This window comes from Canis lupus, chromosome 5 (genome assembly GCF_048164855.1).
Source record: "Canis lupus baileyi chromosome 5, mCanLup2.hap1, whole genome shotgun sequence".
Classification (NCBI taxonomy): domain Eukaryota; kingdom Metazoa; phylum Chordata; class Mammalia; order Carnivora; family Canidae; genus Canis; species Canis lupus.
In genome coordinates, this window is record NC_132842.1 from 69046713 (window position 1) to 69066823 (window position 20111).

Genomic DNA, 20111 nt, shown 5'->3' on the forward strand with positions numbered 1-20111 from the left:
CTGGCTTGCCTATCTGGATTTTTACATAAGCAAGAAGTAAATTTCTACCTTGCTTACCCCATTTTCAGTTTAGCATCTTTGTTACAGTACCTCACACCATAAACACTCCAGCGCGGGGGATCCCTGGGTGGCGCAGCGGTTTGGCGCCTGCCTTTGTTCCAGGGCGCGATCCTGGAGACCCGGGATCAAATCCCACATCGGGCTCCCGTGCATGGAGCCTGCTTCTCCCTCTGCCTGTGTCTCTGTCTCTCTCTCTCTCTCTCTCTCTCTCTCTCTGTGACTATCATAAATAAATAAATTAAAAAAAAAAACACACTCTAGCTCAAAATGCAAGGGGACACCTGGGTGGCTCAGTGGTTGAGCATCTGCCTTTGGATCAGGTCATGATCCTGGGGTCCTGGGAAAGAGTCTCACATCGGGCTCCCCCAGGGAGCCTGCTTTTCCTCTGCCTAGGTCTCTGCCTTTCTCTGTGTCTCTCATGAATAAATAAATAAATAAATAAATCTTTGAAAGAAAGAAAGAAAGAAAGAAAGAAAGAAAGAAAGAAAGAAAGAAAGAAAGAAAGAAAGAAAGAAAGAAAAACTACAACAGCAACAAAAAACTCTTGCAAGGGCTTCTACCGTCTTCAGGTTAAGTCCAAGCACCTAAAGCCAGCACCCAAGACCCTTTGAGATGGAGCCCCTGTCAGTCTAGTCTCTCACCTCATCTGCTGTTCCTCTTTAGTTTAAACCCTCTGCATTAGTCATACTAAACTGTTTGCACTTAGCAAATGTGCTAAGCTGATTCATGCTTCCAGGCCATTGCTTCAACTGTTCCCCCGCCTGGAATGCCCTTCCCCCTTCTTTGCTGCCTCCTTCCTGCTCATCCTTCAGGACTCTCTTGCCTCCTTAATAAAGTTATCCTAGGACCACACCCCCACCCAGATTAGGTTATTTACTTCTGCTAAATGCTCCCTTAGCACCCTGTGTCTACTTCTCTCAGGGTTGTTAGACTATATAAACTTGGGGAAAGCAAAGATAGTCCGTGTCTGGTTTGCACTTAATGCCCAGTCCCTAGCATATCAGGAGAGCTCAATAAATATGCATTAGATGAATTAATGACTAAAATAGGCAGCCAAGCCTCATTTATCATGTTGTATCATCACCTTCTGCTCACATTTGTCTGTCTCATCTAAGTCCCCTGACACAGGGACAACAGAATTCTGATTGCCAGACATAGTAGGTGCTCAATAAATGTTGTTCTTGAAGCACCTCCAATGCAGTGCCCTCTGTTCTGCATCATCATTTTTCAATAGAACTTCTGGTTCATTCCACAAGGGTTTCCTCACAAGCAGTGCCCAGGGTGCAACATTTTCCAACAAAGTGTATTTGTCACCGCTAACATCTTCTTGAAATATGGGCAGCTTTTATGGAAATAAGCATTTGGCCACAGTGACCTCAAAACAGTAGCTGAAAGTGTTTTCAGATGGCTTGGGCTTAGCCAGTTCTTTAGAAAACCATATCTCAAAATTGTGGTTTGAGTGGCAAAAGAGCAGGAAGCATGTTACAAAAATTGGGAAGTGGTTGCCAGGTCAGGTGGGGTTGTGAAGCCCAGGAAGGGCACAGAAGAAGGGGTGCACTGTGGCAGGTGGCAAGGGATCAGTCTGTATAGGTAACTGGAACTCAGAGCTTATGGTACGTGGGTTTTGACCCACATGGCAAGAGTCTCCTGTCCAGCCTCTTCATTCCGACCCCACACGAGGGAGAGATTGATTAAGACTGACTAGGTGTTACTGCAGTAAGAAATAACCAGAACATCTCAGTAGCTTAAAACAATGAAATATGTTCCTTGCTCACAGGAATATGCTCATTTGAATCAACTAGTAGTCTGCTCAAGATAGGCTGTCAGAGACCTAGGCTGATAAAGGCTCCATCTCAACCCAGGCTTTACAACTTCAGAGGCAGGGAAAAGAGAGTAAATGAATCCTGAACCGGCTCTTGAAAGCTTCTTCCCTGGCATGGCACACGTTACTTCTGCTCATATTTCATTGGCCAAAGCACGTCATATGCTCTTGCCTAATTTTCAGAGGGCAAGGATATTAACAGGGAGGGGCATCAAATACTTGTGAAAAACAGTCATCCATCACAAAAGAAAATGCTAGGTGATTGGAGCTTTCACTAGCTGTATGATAAGCAAGCCAAGTAATCAGGTTGGGACTCAGTTTTCCCAACCAGAAGGTAGAGATCATGATAGTTCTGACATAGTAGGAGATTGAAATGACTCAGTGAGAGTGTATAGAGAGCTGAACACAGGGCCTGGTATAAAGACTTGCTCCATAAACAGCAACTTTTTAAAAGTTAAATTATGGAGAACTTTGAACACCAAAAGGGGAGGGGGAAATGGAAGCCTCATGGTCACTTCTTTCACTGAAGCTAGACCAGTAACCTGGAGCTCCCGTTTCTCTCCTTTTTGTCTTATACATGTAACCACTGGGATCAGGGGCTGCTTCCCTAACTGAGAGGACCTGGGATTTTGTTTGGCTTTTATAGGCACAAGAAGGAGAGCTGGCCTCTTGCCTGCGTTCATTCTAGACAGCTGTGGCCCCAAGTAACCTATGAAACAGGGCCATGACTGTGACCAACCAGACTCTCTGGGAGTCAGCATTGGCTTTTGGAGTTGCAGCAAGAACTCTCAGGCAAAATGGAGCTTAGTCCTCTTTCGTAATCCTGAGAAATTGATTCTGGAATGTGTGTTTGCACAAATTACTTGTACCTGATAAGCAGGCAGGCACATACCTGGCTCCTGCCTGAGCAGTCAGGGGGGGCCATGACTCCTGAGGATGGAGAGGGGGTGGGGTACGGGGAGCTTCTTGCACCCAGCAGAACACCTCCTTCTGTGGGGGAGTAGCAGATAGCTTAGACCTCAGTGTGGAACTTTGTAAGTCACCTGGACCTCCATCTGGGAGCACACAATTGTTTCTTGCTCACCAGACTCCAAAAGATAGGTTTCCATATCCAGGACCATTAAAGACAGCATTCTTCAGTTCTGCTGGTATCCTGAGGAGACACCCAGGCCAAGTCAAAAGTCTGCATTCTAGAGCAACTCCTCTGGGGGCAGTAGAGAGGAGAAACTGGAGTCTGCAGGAGGTCAGCTAGGAGGTGGTGGTTGTGGATCCCTGTGAGAGGGGAAGGTGGCTTGCGCCAAGACAGGCAGGAGGGATGGAAGGAAGGAGCAGGACATGAGAGGTGTTGAGGAGACAGGAGGGGTGGCATTTGCTGTCCCCTTGGATCTGGAGGGAGAGCAAGGAAGGAAAGGAAGGAGCCAGGGTGACTCCCAGGATTGAACTGTAAAGACTTTAAATTTGGCACCGAAAGTAAACTTGACAGCAAAATCTGACCTGAAAGACATTCTGATTTAAACAATACGAGACTCTAGAATATTTATGTATCCTGTACACTGTGCTGCAGAAATATTCTTGTATTTCATTACACAGGGCTGCCCCTGGAGCATACTAAGCAACATTACGTAACACACTACACATGCCCCTAATCACCTCTGTCTAAAGTCCAAAGGAATTCCAAATTCTGAATCTGCTCTGGTTTTAGATAGGAGACTGTGGGCTTGTTCTAATAGCAGCAGTAGTGATAGCAGCTGATCACTGCACGAGGCTCCACCCAAGAAGGCATGCAGGTATGTCCATAGAGGTCCCTGCTGCAAGCTCCCTGTACCCCCATCGAGGCCTCTTCTAGTCCACCTGTCACCAGTGCCCACCACCCCTCAATCCACAATGGACAGCAACACATTCTGCTGCCCCTTGCAGTACATGAAGTCATGAGGAGACCCTTGGAGGTGTCTCGAGTCCTTGGCTTTGCCCTGGATCATGGGGAGGGGATGGGGCTCTGAGATCCTGTGTTTTCTTGGGTCCTCCCCACCACCAGAAAAGTGATAGATGCTGGGTGCCTGGGTAGCTCAGTCGGTTAAGTGTCCGATTTTTGGTTTCTGCTCAGGTCATGATCTCAGAGTCATGAGACTGATAATGTGCTCCACACTCAGTGCAGAGTCTGCTTGAGATTCTTTCCCCCCTTCTCTCCCTCTCTCTCTCTGCCATTCCCCGCTCTTGTGCTTCTAGGACCCTCAAAATGAGATTCTTTCTCTTTCATTCTTTGCCTTCCCTCATGCCAATCTTGGTTGCAGAAAAAAATTGGTTAGTACTAAAATGACACTCAGGCACATTGCCTCCACTTGGCCACCCCATCTGGTTACCAACTCACCTGCCTCCCTCCTTCCCCTGGATAGCCTTAGGAATGAGGGATCTTAATTCATACCTCGCTCCCCGAAAATCACATCCCACCCCAGCTTCCAACTGAAACTACTCCCTTGTTAAAGGTCATGGATGAACTTCTCAAGGCCAGTTATAAGTGGCTTTTTTAATTTTCATCTTGGACTCCTTCATAGAGGCAGACTGCATTACTTCATTATTCACAAATAATCCACTGCCCCTCCTAGTGGGCCTCTCCCAGTGGGAGAAGTATATTCCTGGTATTGCAGCTTGGCCATGAAACTTGCTTTGACAAGTAAAATATGAGTGTGTGTGACCTGTGGTACTTCCATGACCTGTGCCATCACTGGGCAGAAGCTTTAAGAGCTAACATTGTTGTCCTTTCCTGGGGCTATGCTGATAAGTGCCTAACAACAGGCTCTCAGGGAAGGGGAGGGGAGAATTTGCTGATTTCCATGGTATAAATACTCCCACCATGACTGATTTCAAGCTGCCAATGTGATATCACTGAGCATGGAGTTGGAAAGAGATGTGTACTATCATATCTCCCTAGTACAAGCTCACTCCAAAACCCTATCTCTCTTTTCTCTTTCCCCTGAGAGCAGCAATGTTCTAGATAGAGCCTTTTCCTTCAGCCAGCACACCTGATACATGGCAGAACCATAGCAGATCTGCAGCTGACATGTAAACTTTTCTAGAAGCTGATATTTTGGGGGCTATTTGTCACTGCACCATAACGTAGCTGAAGCTGACTAATGTACCCTTGAAACTCTTTCTTTGGCTTTGGTAATGCTCCTCCTATCATGTCAATCAACAAACATTTATCAATGGTAACAGTACAGGCCAGAGGGTCAGATCACCTGAATTTAAATAACTTCTCACTTCAGAATGCCTGGGTGGCTCAGTGATTGAGCATCTACCTTTGGCTCAGGTCATGACCCTCAAGGTCCTGGGATAGAGTCCTGCATCAGGCTCCCGGCAGGGAGCCTGCTTCTCCCTCTGCCTGTGTCTCTCATGAATAAATAAATGGAATCTTTAAAAAAAAAAAAAAAGATAACTTCTCCTTACAGTTCTTCATCTATAAATTGAGACTAATAGTAGCACTTACCTCACAAAGCTGTCATGAGGATTAAATGATTTTCCATATGTAAAGCACTTAGCATAGTGCCTGGTATAGGATAATCAGTCATCAAACATTAGCTTTTATTATTACCACCAGCTGCCGAGCCCCATGCTAGGCTGAGTTGGAAGATGCAGTCAGAGCATCCCAGCTCTTAGGGAATTCATTCATAGCCTGGAGCAGGGGACAGATGTAAAAGCAGAAAATCACAATAAATCATGATAAGCGCAAGAAACGAAGGGTATGTGTGGGAACCAGAGCATCAGGACAACTAACTCAGAGTGTGAGACTGTGGGCCAAGTGCACAGGAAGGCTTCATAGAAGAAGGGATATTTAAGCTGGACTTTGAAGGATGAGTAGGAGTTTTCCAGATGAAAAAGAGTGTGTTGAATAAAACAAAACTTCAGGTTTTCTTCTTAGCTCTCTGATTGTTCTCAGACTCCTTTGCTGATCACCTCTTTCTCCTCAGATGTTGGTTCCCCAGATTTAGTTCTTATTCTCTTTTTCTTCTCTTTCCTCTCTCCTAGGACAAAACCATCTGCCCCACGGTTTTGATGCAGGTGGTCATAGTTAATGTTTACTATGACCCATAGGGTTTAGATGGCTTGCAGTGTCACATGAGGCGCTTTCAGCAGCAGGAACCAGAATACCCAAATGAATGTGGCTCCCACCACAAGAAGTCTAGAGGCAGGTGATACGACGTTGTTTCATTTAGCAGTACAGTGATGTTCACCTCTGGGTCAGCTTCTCTCTGAATCTCTTAGCTCTTCCCTCACAACCCCAGGATGGCTGTTAGATTAAGCACTGAATCCTCCTTCAACATCTAAAGGTAGGCAGGAAGGGAGCTTTTCCTCTGAAGGCATCTCTCTTCTTACTGAAGGGGAAAGCCCTGTCTCCCACCCTCTTGCTTCTTCCCTCACCCTCTCAAGTTGTAATTGACCCTCTCTCAACCCTATACCATCTATTTGGTGGCTAACCTAAAGAATGAAGGGTTGTGTTGAATAACTTGTGGGGCTCATGAGCTCCAAACATGGATGGGAACCCAAAGCACTTAGGCTAAGAACACGGGCAAAAACATACTGCAGAAAAAGCCTGGTTGACAGCCACTACTGGCCACTGGTCACCCACTGCTGCAAGACTCCCAGGTCCCCTCCAAGAACAGCCCTGCCACGTTGCCTCTCTCTCTCAAAGGTCAAAGTCCTGGGAAAGGACTTTCATGTGTCGTGTCATGTGCTCAATCCCCAGTTCCCAGAAAGGCTGGCAAGATTCTATACTTTCAGCTTCAATAGGAGGAGATGTGGCTGTCCCCTGCCCCTCAAGCCCTTTGCAGTATAGGACTTCAACATAGGAGAGGCGTTCCTCTGCTGAGTACCACAGTTCTCCTCAATTTGCCACCTGTTCCTTTGCCTCCAGACCTTGACACATGCAGCTGCCTTTGTACTCTCCCTCTTCTCCAGGCAAACTCTCCTCATCCTCTAGGTTTCATGTCTCTTAAATGTCACTTCCCCTAAAATCTGGGACAGGTGCCCCTCCATTGTATTTCCACTGAAGCCTATACCTTCTCCAGCATTGCCCTCATCCCTGTACTGAAATGGCCACCTTACTTGAATTTTGTTACTCCCTTGACTACAAGTTCTAGGAGAGTGGATCACCTGCCCTCCTTGTTCAGCACCAGATCCCTGGCCCCAAGCACAGTGCTGGGTACTTAATATGTGACCACTAACTATATGTTGAATGAATCAGGGAATGAATGAGATGAATATTAATGACCCACACTCCCCCAAGTCCTGGCCCCAAGACACGGACATTATTACCCGCATATGGTCTCGTGTCAGTTCCCATTAATTCTACTTTCATAGGCCAGTCCCTCACTAACTTTCTCCTGGATTTTTGCAATACGCCCTGCTGTGGACATCTGTCATTTCTGCATGCCCAATGGCTCCTCCCTCTTATTTCAGAAACTGTCGTCATTTGCTTTTGGGGAACTACTCCCATCCCCGCAGTCTTGGGGGGAACTATTCATCAAGATATTCTCCACCTTTCCCAAGGGGTGAACATGAAATCCAAACCAAGCCAGAACTTCGAATCTTGAGTAGAATGACACAGATACAGGGAACAGTCGAGCTGAGTCATTCCAATCATAGCCTCATGAGAAATCATTTATTGTGTTGGAGGGTAGCCTCATCCAAGTGTGGAACCCAATGATAGGTAGCTACAGATGTAGGACAGAAGGAAGTCAAAATATCCCCTTTATTACTGACAAAGCTGTCAGAGATGCACCTTTAGGTCTGACACACACATGGAATTACTAATACTGAACCCCCAAAAACAATCTTTTCCACCCAGTCTCAGGCAGTACTGGAAAATAATAATCATCCCTGAGAAGGCCAGATCCTGGAAAATTTAGAGCATGGAGGAAGAGAGCAAAAAAATGTGGTTCACATAGGCAGATAGATCTGAAAGAGAAAGAGGAGGGGAGAGCTGAACTGAGCTTTGTTCATTCTCCCTAAATTCAGCAATCAGATAAGACACGCCTCCTCCTCCTCTGGAGAGGAAAGAAACAAGAGTATTATTCTAAAAGAGGTCTCTCCTTATGGAAAAAGCCAGAGGAGGGAATAAATATTCCCTTCAGCCTTGTCCATTTATTCCTGGTATCTAGATTACCCAAAGCAGCCCTGGCTCCTATCATTCCTCAGGCTGCCTGTATACAACTATATCCTTTCAGTGGATTCCTTCCTTGATTGATGTAGCCATATTCTGCTTCTGCTGCTTGCACCCAAAGAGCATATATGTTTCCTATTGCTGCCATAATGTTACTGCAAATTTGATGGTTTAGAACACGAAGTTATTTATTTATTTTTAAAGATTTATTATTTATTCATGAGAGGCAGAGAGAGAGAGAGAGAGAGGCAGAGACACAGGCAGAGGGAGAAGCAAGCTCCATGCAGGCAGCCTGATGTGGGACCCAATCCCGGGACTCCAGGATCAGGCCCTGGGTTGAAGGCAGCGCTAAACCGCTGAGCCACCCGGGCTGCCCAGAACACGAATTTATTATCCTACAATTCAGGAGGTCAGATGTTGGAAATGGGTCTTATGGGGCTAACACGAAGGTGTCAGCAGAAGGTATGTTTCTTCTGGAGGCCCTAGAGGAAAGTCTTTCCTTGCGTTTACAGCTTCAGAGGCTGTGATCATTCTTTGACTTGTGGTCCTCAGTCAACAATCACACCACTCTGACCTCTGCTTATGTTATCATGCCTTCTCTGGCTCTCCTGCCTTCCTCTTATCCTTATGAGGACCTTTGTGATTATATTGGGTCCATCCAGATAATCCAGGATAAGCTCTCCATCTCAAAATCCTTAACTTAATCACATCTGCAAAGTCCCTTTTGCTATGGAAGTGTAACATGGTCACAAGGTTCAGGGATTAGGACACGAACATCTTCGGGGGAGGCAGATTGTTCTGCCTACCACAAAATACGAACAGAAATTATTTTGGTTGTCTTGTATTCCTCTCTTTCTTTCCTCTCCAGTCTGCCCTACAAGTGATCCTATTAAAATGTGAATCTGATCATAATGGTTCTAAGAAACTTCCCAATTCCCAAAAACCCACTGGATAAAATCTACAACACACTCCATTCTCTTTCTCTCCTCTGATGGTTTGCTCTGAATGTTCTCTCGGCCTGAAATGTCCCCCAACCCAAAGCCAAATCCTCTGTATCTTTCAAGGTCCATCTCTTTCACCTCCAAGATCTCTCTAGCTGGAACCCAGCTGCACCGTGAGTCCCATGTCTGCAGAAACTGCCTGTCTTGTTACCTGGTAATGCTGGACACCAGACAGACAGACCTGAGCTCAGATCTGCCCAGCCACAGGCTCATCTCTCTGTGCCTTAATCTCCTCTATTTAAAAAAATGCAGATAATTAAGTAATTACACATATAGTCTGTTGTGCAAATTAAATGAGTCAATGCATATAAAGTGTTTAGCACAGGGCTGGCATGCAATATCCAATACTAGGTAGATGGTAGCAGTTATAAATACAAATTAAGTTGAGTAAATGAATGAAGTAATCCTTCCTTCCCCAGGGCTGTCGATATCCCCCTTATGGTCTTTAGTCTGCTTCCAAAGATTAGGAAATTATTGAAATTTGAATAAATAAACTTTACACTGTGTGTATTTATGTGTAGTCTTAGTTCCTTTCCTTCCTGAGGGATCCATGCCTGGTAGAAATCACTGTAGGGATTAGTGGCAGAAAGGGAAAACTGCTCCTAAGTCCCTTGCCTGGTGCCTTGGGCACAGCACACCTTGATAAACTCTGGCTTTCTCGGAGTAAAGTGAATTTTGGCTACATAGAGGCTTCCACCAGAAAAGATGTTCTTGTTCCCCACCCTCACCCTCACCCCTACAAATCCTGACAGGCTCTCTGGGACCCTAGCTCATCCTCCGCAGTCTTAATTGTGACCCTGCCACTATGTGGCTCTGGGCTAACCACTGCATATTTTCCTGAAAAATGGTTTTAACAATCTCTGCCTCTTTCAAGGCCAGGCACCTTGTAAGCAGTCCAGCATGCAGAGGGGGAATAAATGTTCATTTCTTTTGTGAGGTTATATAGAAGAGACCACACTGAAGGGAAATCAAATTCACTACCAGGATGTAGAAAATAAGTTGCAAAGGGCCTATGAGGAAACATGATTTTTTCTGACTAAAAGTCCAAGAGGGCCCTTGGGGCTGGTCTTGCCAGGGCCTCAGGGATTGCTTCATAGGGGTGTGGATGAAACTCTCACACACCAAAAAGCTGTAGAAATACTTTTCCTCTCCAAAAGAAGGTCATCTCTTTTGAGAAAAACTACTTTTCCCTGACTTAAAAACGGTTGTTTTCTTATTATAAAAGTAGTAGCTGTTTATTACAGAACTTACTATAGAACTTTTTGACAATATAAACATGCACAAAGAAGGGGAGAGGCTCCTGTAACCACTGTGTAAAGTCAGATCACCACTTGTAAAGTCAAAATTGAGATTTTGTTGTAACTGCAATTTTGTATCCTGTTTGGTGAACATTTTCCCCTTGTGTTTAAATATTTTATACAATGGGGTGGGAGGGGGCAGGGATTCAGGATACAAATTTGCTGCGATCTGTTTAACCAATCTCTTGTTGAACATTTGGGATATTGCCTTTGCTTTTGTTTTGTTTTGTTCTTTGGTTGGCTTATTTGAGGCTTTTTGGCTGTTGTAAGTGCTACAATTAATATCTTTGTTACTCAAACCTTCACCATATCTTTCTTGGATTATGTCTTGAATTCCTGAAAGTTCAGTTGTTGGGCCAAAGGACATTTGATACATATTATCAATTTGTCTTCTAAGACTGATTTTTCCCTCATTTGCACTCCCAGGGGCAATTTCAGAGGCTTCACCGGACTTGCCGGTGTCATTAACTGTCAAAGCCAACCTGGAACTCCCAGCCGGGCCTCCAGTCTTGCTTCACTTTTTCCCGCCCACTCCGCACACCCGCCGCGCGCCCCAACCCCACTTGGTCCATGATGGCCCGCCCCTTCCTTACTCCGTACAGATTCTATCCAATAAGAAGCAGCCTTCCGCAGCCTGGCCTCGTGGTTGGTGGCTGAAGTGTCCGTCGCGCTCGGGGGAGGGCGGAGCGACTTGACGGACGTGGCGGCGGACCAGTGTTAGCGGCGAGCGGGCCGTGCGTGGCGTGCGCGGCGCGCTAGGCTGGAAGCGCTGGACCTGCGAGGTGTGTGTGTGCGCTGGCGGGTTGAGCGGCGAGAGGCTTGGCGGCCATGGCTCCCAACGTCCCCGCGGCCGAACCGGCCCCAGAGAGTCCTAAAGGCATCCGGGCTGTGCTGCTGGGGCCTCCCGGGGCGGGCAAGGGTACCCAGGTGAGCTGCGGGGCCGGGCTTGGCGGCGGAGCCTGTGGAATCCCAAGGTCAGGACGGCCGGAGGTCCGGATCGCCCTGGAGCCGGACCATGGGCTTAGGCCTGGGGAGGGTGTGGGGGTCCTGGCCGGCGTCTGGGATTCTGGTGAGGCGTTTGCGAGAGGGTGCGATTGGAGGTCGGGGGAAGCCTGAGGTAGCATTAGAGTTCTGGAGGGATCTAGGTTTGAGGTGTCGTGTTGGGGAGAATGGGAGGACGGATTTAGATCCCTTAAGGGGTTAAAAGCTGCGAGGGTTTGAGCGCTGGGGTGAGCCTTCGGTTGAGGCATCTAGATTACAGCCTGAGTGGAGCCAGGGACCCCAGATTCCCTGCAATGTGGAAGTGGATTGTTCAGGGCTATGTGCCAGGCATTCAGGGTAGGGCAGCCTTGCTTCTTAGGATTAATGACTGAAGGTGGAGGAGCATCTCCAGCACGTGGGGCGGGGGGAGCTGGCCTGTGCTCATGAGAGGAGTACTAAGAGAAATGAGGCATGACCTGCCTGAGCCAGTTAAGTTGGGGGAATGGGAGAGGGTACCTCAACATACAGGTGAGGAAACAGGCCCAGAGAGGTCAGTTGCTTTTTGAAGACAGCGAAATTGACTTCATCCAGTCTGGAAACTCAGGAGCCATGGGGCTCCAGGAGTTTGGAGTCTAAAGTTACCTTCTACCTTAGCAGACCGTGGGGTCTTACTTGGTTCTGTGCTGTAATGGACCCATAGATCAGAGTTGGGATCTATGATCTCATTTTGAAAATGGAGGCCCATAGGTTTGGGTTATCAGTGTACCCTTCCTGCATTAGGTTTGGCATTGCCTCCCGGGTCACAGGTTCTTGTTGGTTGTTAGGTTCTAAAGAGGGAATTCGGGGACACCTGGGTGGCTCAGTCTGTTGAGCATCTGCCTTGGGCTTAGGTCATGATTCTGGGGTCCTGGGATCGAATCTTGCATTGGGCTCCCTGCTCAGTGGGGAGTTTGCTTCCCCCTCTCCTTCTGCCAGCCACTCTCTGCTTGTGCTTTCTCTGTGTGTGTGTGTGTGTCAAGTAAATAAATAAAATCTTTAAATAAGTAAATAAAGAGGGAATTCTTGCAAGTCTGAGTGCCTAAGTGAATGGTGTTCTAGGGACAGCTTTGTGCCCGCCCACTTTTCTAGCTCTGGAAAAGATCTTGTCTTACTCATTCTTGGGACCCCTCTGGCACCCAGCACATCACTTGGCACCGATGGGGTTGGAAATGGATGAAGGACACAGAATAATGTGGATGATGACAAGGGAAGTCTGGGAGATTCAGCTCATTCCTGTGATAATTGCTTTTTGGCTCTGGGCACTAGGTCATGAACGACCACTTTCCCTTTTCTCTCTATAGCTGGAGCTGATTCATTCTTGGAACTCACCTAATACACTTGACCTCAGTAACTTTGAAGTCTCTTGTTGCTACCACTCTCTGTTATTAGGGAAACTGCATGCAGCCTAGGAATGTTTAATCCCAGACTCTGCGGACTTTTGCTGTGAGTGACTGAGTATAAACAGAGTAGCTCAGATGCGTCAATTATTTTTTCTTAGTTCATACGGAAGTTAATAATTCCATTAGTTGTATAATGAACAATCTGTCCCAGTGCTGAGACAGGGCTTTACACAGCGAGCTGTGTAACTTCTAAGCCTTAATGTCTTCGCTTGAAAAATGGTGATAATACCTACCTTACTTATTCAACATTTCATGAGTACCGAACACTGGAGATAGAGAAGTGAACAAAACTGATAAGGTCCTTACTCATGTAGGCCAAAAGCTGACAAGGATATTGGAAGATTGTGTCATGTATATGTGTAAAGTAACCCTATGTACCTAGATGACAACCTGGCACATCGTAGGTGTTCAGTAATTATTGACTACTTTTCATCTTACACATTTCTCCTCCCCCCAACTCGGATGTATTTCAGTGTAAAGGGTGATGTATTCAGGAAGTTTTGAAGGAAATTATACTTATGAGCTGATTTATAAGGGTGCATGTATGGTGGGTGTTGGTCAGAAAACACTTTGTGGAAGTGGAGGAGATGTAATTGGGAGTTGAGGAAACACAAGTCTTTTAACTTCTATATACCTTTTCATTAAGTGGAACAGTAGGAATACTGTTGGTTGTAGTTTTGTGGAATTGAAAAAAACAGCAGTGCTCATTAATCAAAGGTTGGAAAGCAGCAGCTTCCAGCAGCAATTAATCTGCAAACACATCCTAACTTTTTTTTTTTTTTTTAAAGATTTTATTTATTCATGAGAAAGAGAGAGAGGCAGAGACACAGGCAGAGGGAGAAGCAGGCTCCATGCAGGGAGCCTGACATGGGACTCAATCCTGGGACTCCAGGATCATGCCCGGGGCCGAAGGCAGGTGCTAAACTGCTAAGCCACCCAAGCGTCCCTTTTTAAAAAAATGTTTTGTTTACTTTTTAGTTAACTAGGTTCCACTCCCAACATGGGGCTTGAACTCAAAGATCTAGAGTCGCAGCTCCACTGACTGAACCAGCCAGGCACCACTACCTATTATTTTTTTAAAGATTTTATTTCTTTTGAGAGGGAGCAAGTGAGACAGCACAAAGGGGGGCGGCGCAGAGGGAGAAGCAGAAGCAGACTCCCCGCTGAGCAGGGAGCCTAACTTGGGCTGGATTCCAGGATCCTAGGATCACAACCTGAGCCTAAGGCAGACGCTTAACCAACTGAACCACCAGGCACCCCCTGACTTTTTTATGAAGAGTTTGTGGTTTTTGTTTTGTTTTGTTTTTTAGAGAGAGAGAGAGAGCACTTGAGAGTGGGGGCAGTGGGGGGGAGGGAAGCAGAGGGAGAGAGAGAATCTTTTTTTTTTTTTTAAAGATTTTTATTTATTTATTCATAGAGACAGAGAGAGAGGCAGAGGGAGAAGCAGGCTCCATGCAGGGAGCCTGATGTGGGACTCGATCCCGGGTCTCCAGGATCACACGCCAGGCTGCAGGCGGCGCCAAACCGCTGCGCCACCAGGGCTGCCCAGAGAGAATCTTAAATGGGCTTCATGCCTAGTACAGAGCCCAACATGAAGCTCAGTCTCACCACTCTGAGATCACCCTGAGCCGAAATCAAGAGTTGGTTTAACTGACTGAACCACCCAGATGCCCCAAGTTTGAATACAAAAGAAAACTGATCCCTGTGTACCCATTATCTAGCCCTCACAACCATTAGCTGGTGGCCATTCCTTCCCCATCCACTCTCCCTTCACAGGTTATTTTGAAGCAGCTCCCAGATATCATGACCAAGGTGTGTTTCCTATTTTCTCTGCCAGCCCTGTTCAGTTTTTTCCATGTGTCCAGCTTAGACCAGTTCTTCATCTTGCAGGTCAGCCTCCATTAGCTGTGTCAATGCAGTGACAAACACTTCTATGAGTCCCATACTCTTATTCCCCTTTTTACAGTTAAAGAAATTGAAGTTCAAAAGGCCTGTTCTCTAATTTACATAGCAAGTAATTGGCAGATCCTGTGTCTGAATGGCTCCAAAGCCCCCTCCTCTTTCTGTTGCTATCTCCTACTCTGGGTTAGATTTTTCTGGGCAGCCTTAGCTGCCCGGTGGCTCAGTGGTTTAGCGCCCACCTTCAGCCCAGGGCGTGACATCGGGCTCCCTGCATGGAGCCTGCTTCTCCCTCTGCCTGTGCTTCTGCCTTTCTCTGTGTGTGTGTCTCTCATGAATAAATAAATAAAATCTTTAAAAAATAATAAATAAATAGATTTTTCCCCTACCCTATGCATGTTGTGTTTTATAGTTTTGGTGTTAGACATGCAGAGAGCAGCTGTTGCCCTCAAGAGGGTATAATATAACAATCACCCTTATGCAACAGGCCCCTAGTCGAAAATTTTACATGTCCTCTGATTTAACCCTACAACCCTAAGAGGTAGATCCTATTATCCATGCCTTTTTACTGATAAACTGAGGCCCAGAAGCTATATCTTGCCGCCGGATATACATAAGGAAATAACAAAGGCGGAATTTGAACTCATGACTGATTCCTGAGCAGAGTCACCATCTTACACCAGTGATACTAGTCTAGGTGTAGAGGCAGAAATGAATATGCATGCACATAGTACATACCAGTGCAAAGTACCATGTGGGAAGTGTCAGGTGAGTGACTCTGACAAATGCTAGGAGTTAGAATAAGAACTATAATTTGTCAAGAGTATTCCATTCTTCACGCCCAGCCAGTAATGTTGGCAATATTATCCCCAATTTATAGGTGAGAAAATTGTCTCAAAAAAATCACTGGCCTAAGGTTTTATGGTAAGAGGCAGAGCTGACATTTAAACACGGGTTCCTGTGCTTTTGAAAAAACTTTTTTTTTTTTTTAAAGATTTTATTTATTCATGAGAGACGCACAGAGAGAGGCAGAGACATTAGGCAGAGGAAGAAGCAGGCTCCCTGTGGGGAGCCTGATGTGGGACTCAATCCCAGGACCCCTGGATCATGACCTGAGCCAAAGGGTAGATGCTCAACCACCCAGGCATCCCTAAAAAGCTTTTTACTGAGGTATAATATACATGGAGAAAGGTACAAATATCGTAAGTGAGCAGCTTGATGAATTTTCACAATGTGAATTTTCACAATTGCATTTGTGTAGCTTCTATCCATATCAAGAAGCAGAATATTGTCAGCTTGGTGAAGTCCTCCTTGTGTTCTCTTCCAGACACACACACACACACACATACACACACACACAATTTCCCCAAGGACAGCCACTAAGGCTCTATGGGTTGTTTTTTTAAAAGGCCATATAATGTCATGGATAAGAACTAGGGCTTGCCAGCTCTGCTGTTACTACTAGCTATGTGATCTTGGGCAATTTAATTTAGCCTTTGAATTTCATTTATAAAATACAGATAAAAATAGTTCCTACTCATGGGTTTGTTTTATATTATGCATACTAAATACAGTAAAACAGTGCATGGTAAAATTGCTTGGCATGTTGCAAACACTCCAAGTCAAATGAATCCTTATCAGAGAAAGAAGGGATATTTGGGGAGATATATGCTTAGAATTTGCTTACTGTGAAAGGTTGAGTTTAGACCATCGGAGGGAAGGGAGAGGAGCCAAGGTCCTCAGAGATGCTTATGTATTTGGGAATCATACATAGAGCCACTGTTTGCAGTGGTGCGAAGCATCCAGATAGTGGACCTATACAAGTAAATTTAAAGAGCTTGGGAAGTGTAAGAAGTTTATTGTGGAGGACACTGAATGCTAGACATAGGTATTTGGACTTCTCCCCTATTACATTGAGGACACATGGACGGCTTCTGAATGTGGGGGGTGGGGAGTGTGCACACGCTTTGGGGGTGGGGTAGGGGGTGCACCCAACAGTATTTTAGGAGATGATTCCTGCTACATATATAGGAACATGGGACATGAGAGTGGGAAGGAGTAGAGGCAGAGAGATAAAGTCAAGGTGAGAAAACACTTGAGATTAAATCAAACTTCAACAACTAATAGTTTCCCTTTATTTCTCTAAATGCCAGGCACTATGCTGAATGCTTTTGTATACATAGTTTTATTAAATCCCCAAAATAAAACTCTGAAAATAGACGTTATTTTCTGTTCTCCAGTGATGAAGACACTGAGGCCTTAAGAAGGCTGCATAACTTGTTCAGGGAGATACAGTGAGTAAATTGTAGGTCCCAGTTTCCAACCCAGATCTGTACCACCAAAAAGCCAATATTGCAGCGCTACCCCAAGACTTCACAAACTGTACATCAGAATCCCAGGGTGCTGCCTGACAAGCACTCAGTCATAAACTTTAAGGGCAGGCCTGGCTTTGTATTTTTAGTGTGCCCCAGAGGATGGTGATAATATACTGAAGACTGAGAACATTAAACCCACCATGCTGCCTCTCTAGTGGTTTTAGCCATTCTTACCCATGCCTCGCCAAAGCCTGCCCCCTATCCCATAGGGTTCTCACAGAAGTGATGACCCTATTTCCTGGTCCATGGCGAGTGAGACCCCAGTGACTCAGGGCCTCAGCACCAAGAGTACGGTCCAGGGGCCAACAGCACAGCCAGACCTGCAAGCTTGTTAAAAATGCAGTTGCTCAGGCCCTAACCTGTGGGATCAGAATCTGCATTTTACAGCACCCCCAGGTGACTTGGAGTAGAAGCAATGGTCTAAACATAAGCTTGAAATGTGAGGGGAGTATAATAAAGTTATTTCATCAGGCTACTTCTGTAGTTTGTAATGCAAAAGAGAAAGACCATGGAAGGAGGTCTTAATTAATTGCCTACTGTGTGTCTTAATGTTTGGGGTACTTATTTTATTTTATCCTTACAATAGCCCAATGAAGTAGACATCCCCTTTTGGTGAGGAAAAAGATGCTGAGAAGTGAAGTAACTGGCCCAAGGTCACAAAGCTGTTAAGCCTTAGCCAGGATCCCTGTGTAAATCTGTGGGACTCCAAAGTCCATGCTCTTTACAACCCACCACATTGACTTCCATGCAGCCAGTAGAGAATGAAGGAGTTATTCTGCTTTGCCATGCCTTCCCTACTGATATGTTCCTTTTTCTTTTTTTTTTTTTTTTATTGAGAAGAGAAAGAGAGAACACAGAGGGAGAGGGAGAGGCTAGAAGCAGACTCCTCATTGAGCAGGGAGCCTGACTTGGGGCTCAGTCCCAGGACCCTGGGATCATGACCTCAGCCAAAGGCAGACACTTAACTGGCTGAGCCACCCAGGCGCCCCCCTAGTGGAGTGTTCTTACACCCAGCTGTGGAATCCGATCATTGGGAGCAGCATAAAAGAATCCTGCAATTCGGGGGTGATAAAAAATAGAAAGTTAGGTTCTGTGGTAACAGCTCTCTGGTGTTTTGGTCAGTTTTTCACCTTGAATAATCCTAATCTCCAAAATTTTCACCCAAGTTAGCTTCAACAACCAAGGAGAAAGACTGACAGAAAAGCTCAGTTCTTTGGGTATGTGGCCACCATGCCAGCCTGGAAGACCAGAAGGTTTTCCACTGCCAGAGTCCAACCTTCATTGGTTTTCCAAAGTGCAGTTTTTAATGCCTCCTTCATCTGAATTCCATTTTGCTGTTGAGTCAGGTCTTTGCTTGAACTGAATCAGACCATGAATCACAAACTAGAATTTGCTACACTGAGTTAAATCTATTTTGCTTTTCTGTGTGCAGCTAAGAAAACTCCCAATGCACTGGTTTGAATAAAAATCCAACCAACCCTACTTATTTTATAAAACAATTGAACCAGGATGCTAAGCTTCTTAAACTGATTCTGTTCCTTGTGATCTCTTACAGGGGTTTTGCCATTACAAAACCACTGTTGGGCTGTCCAGAGTTTCTTCCTCTTCTAGTCTTTATTCTGCTATTTTGTCCACCAAACTGGGAACCTGTAGAGGACAGGGTCCGTGTCTCTTCCTGGCTCCCAGCACAGTTCTTGGAAGAGGCATCAGCTTTTTCTTTCTCTATGAATGAACATGGAATTAGGGCAGGGGTTATATAGTACAGCTGATGTTCATAGAATATTTACTATGCGCCTGTCTCTGTGTATGTACGTCAACTCCATTTGATCCCATCAACCCAGTGATGGAGGTACTGTTACTGTTTCCATTTGACTTAGAGGAAATTTGAAAAATGGTAAGATTATACAATTTTTCTCTAGTCATCGTGTCTGGAACCCAGGAATTTTGACTCTGAAGCCCATGTGTTAACCAAAAGGCTATATACCTATACTGCCTCCTGAAACTAAGTAAGTATATACTGTTAGCCAAATGCTCTTTTTATGTATCCTGTCTGATCCTCAGAGCTACTTTCTAAGATGGAGCCTTTTTGCCTTCATTTTAAACAGGCAAGGAGGGATCCCTGGGTGGCGCAGCGGTTTAGCGCCTGCCTTTGGCCCAGGGCGCGATCCTGGAAACCCGGGATCGAATCCCACGTCGGGCTCCCAGTGCATGGAGCCTGCTTCTCCCTCTGCCTATGTCTCTGCCTCTCTCTCTCTCTCTCTCTCTCTGTGTGTGTGACTATCATAAATAAATAAAAATTAAAAAAAAAAAGAAACCTCTTTAAAAAATAAAAATAGGGATCCCTGGGTGGCGCAGCGGTTTAGCGCCTGCCTTTGGCCCAGGGCGCGATCCTGGAGACCCCGGATCGAATCCCACGTTGGGCTCCCGGTGCATGGAGCCTGCTTCTCCCTCTGCCTCTGTCTCTGCCTCTCTCTCTCTCTGTATGACTATCATAAATAAATAAAAGTTAAAAAAAAAATAAAAAAATAAAAAATAAAAATAAAAAAATAAACAGGCAAGGAAACTGAGCCTCTGAGAGGATAGGGGGAAGAACCAGGTGTGCCTGGGGGAAACCAGAATTCTTCACCTGGCCCCAGCCGTCTTCCATGCCAGTGGCCACAGGACTTGACAGACACATTCATTCTTTGGGAAATACTCATTCAACACATTATATGTCAGGCATCATGCTGAGTGCTTTATATACATGAACTCATTTAAACTTCACAGCAGCCAGGGCTCCTGGCTGGCTCGGTACAGTATACGACTCTTGATCTCAGGGTCATAAGTTTGAGCCCTAGGCTGGGTGTAGAGATTACTTAAAAATAAAAATTTTAAATGAATAAAAATAAACTTTGCAGCAACGATGTGAAGTACCGATACTGGTATTTTGACTCTTCCCGTTTATAAACTGAGGCTTTTGTGTCACTAGTGTGTGTCAAGTGAAAGTAGTGATAATAGCAAATATTTATGACCACTTCCTGTGTGCTAGGTGCGGTTTTCAGTGCTTTATATGTATTTTGTCATAATAATGCTTACTGTA

The 20111-nt window shown here is 45.5% G+C and overlaps 1 protein-coding gene across 3 annotated transcripts in view; it reads left to right on the plus strand.

The window, feature by feature from the left end:
* The first annotated feature begins 3566 nt into the window (after positions 1-3566).
* The window catches only part of AK2 (adenylate kinase 2), a 29066-nt gene continuing 12521 nt past the window's right edge, over positions 3567-20111 (plus strand). The window contains exon 1 of one of the 3 annotated variants that reach the window (XM_072827189.1): positions 3567-3669. In XM_072827189.1, coding sequence (XP_072683290.1) covers positions 3664-3669 — 6 coding nt within the window. In that variant the 5' untranslated portion in view covers positions 3567-3663. Of the gene's footprint in view, positions 3670-11077; positions 11266-20111 lie in introns of those variants that run through there. The other 2 variants (XM_072827187.1, XM_072827188.1) reach the window with 2 other exon arrangements.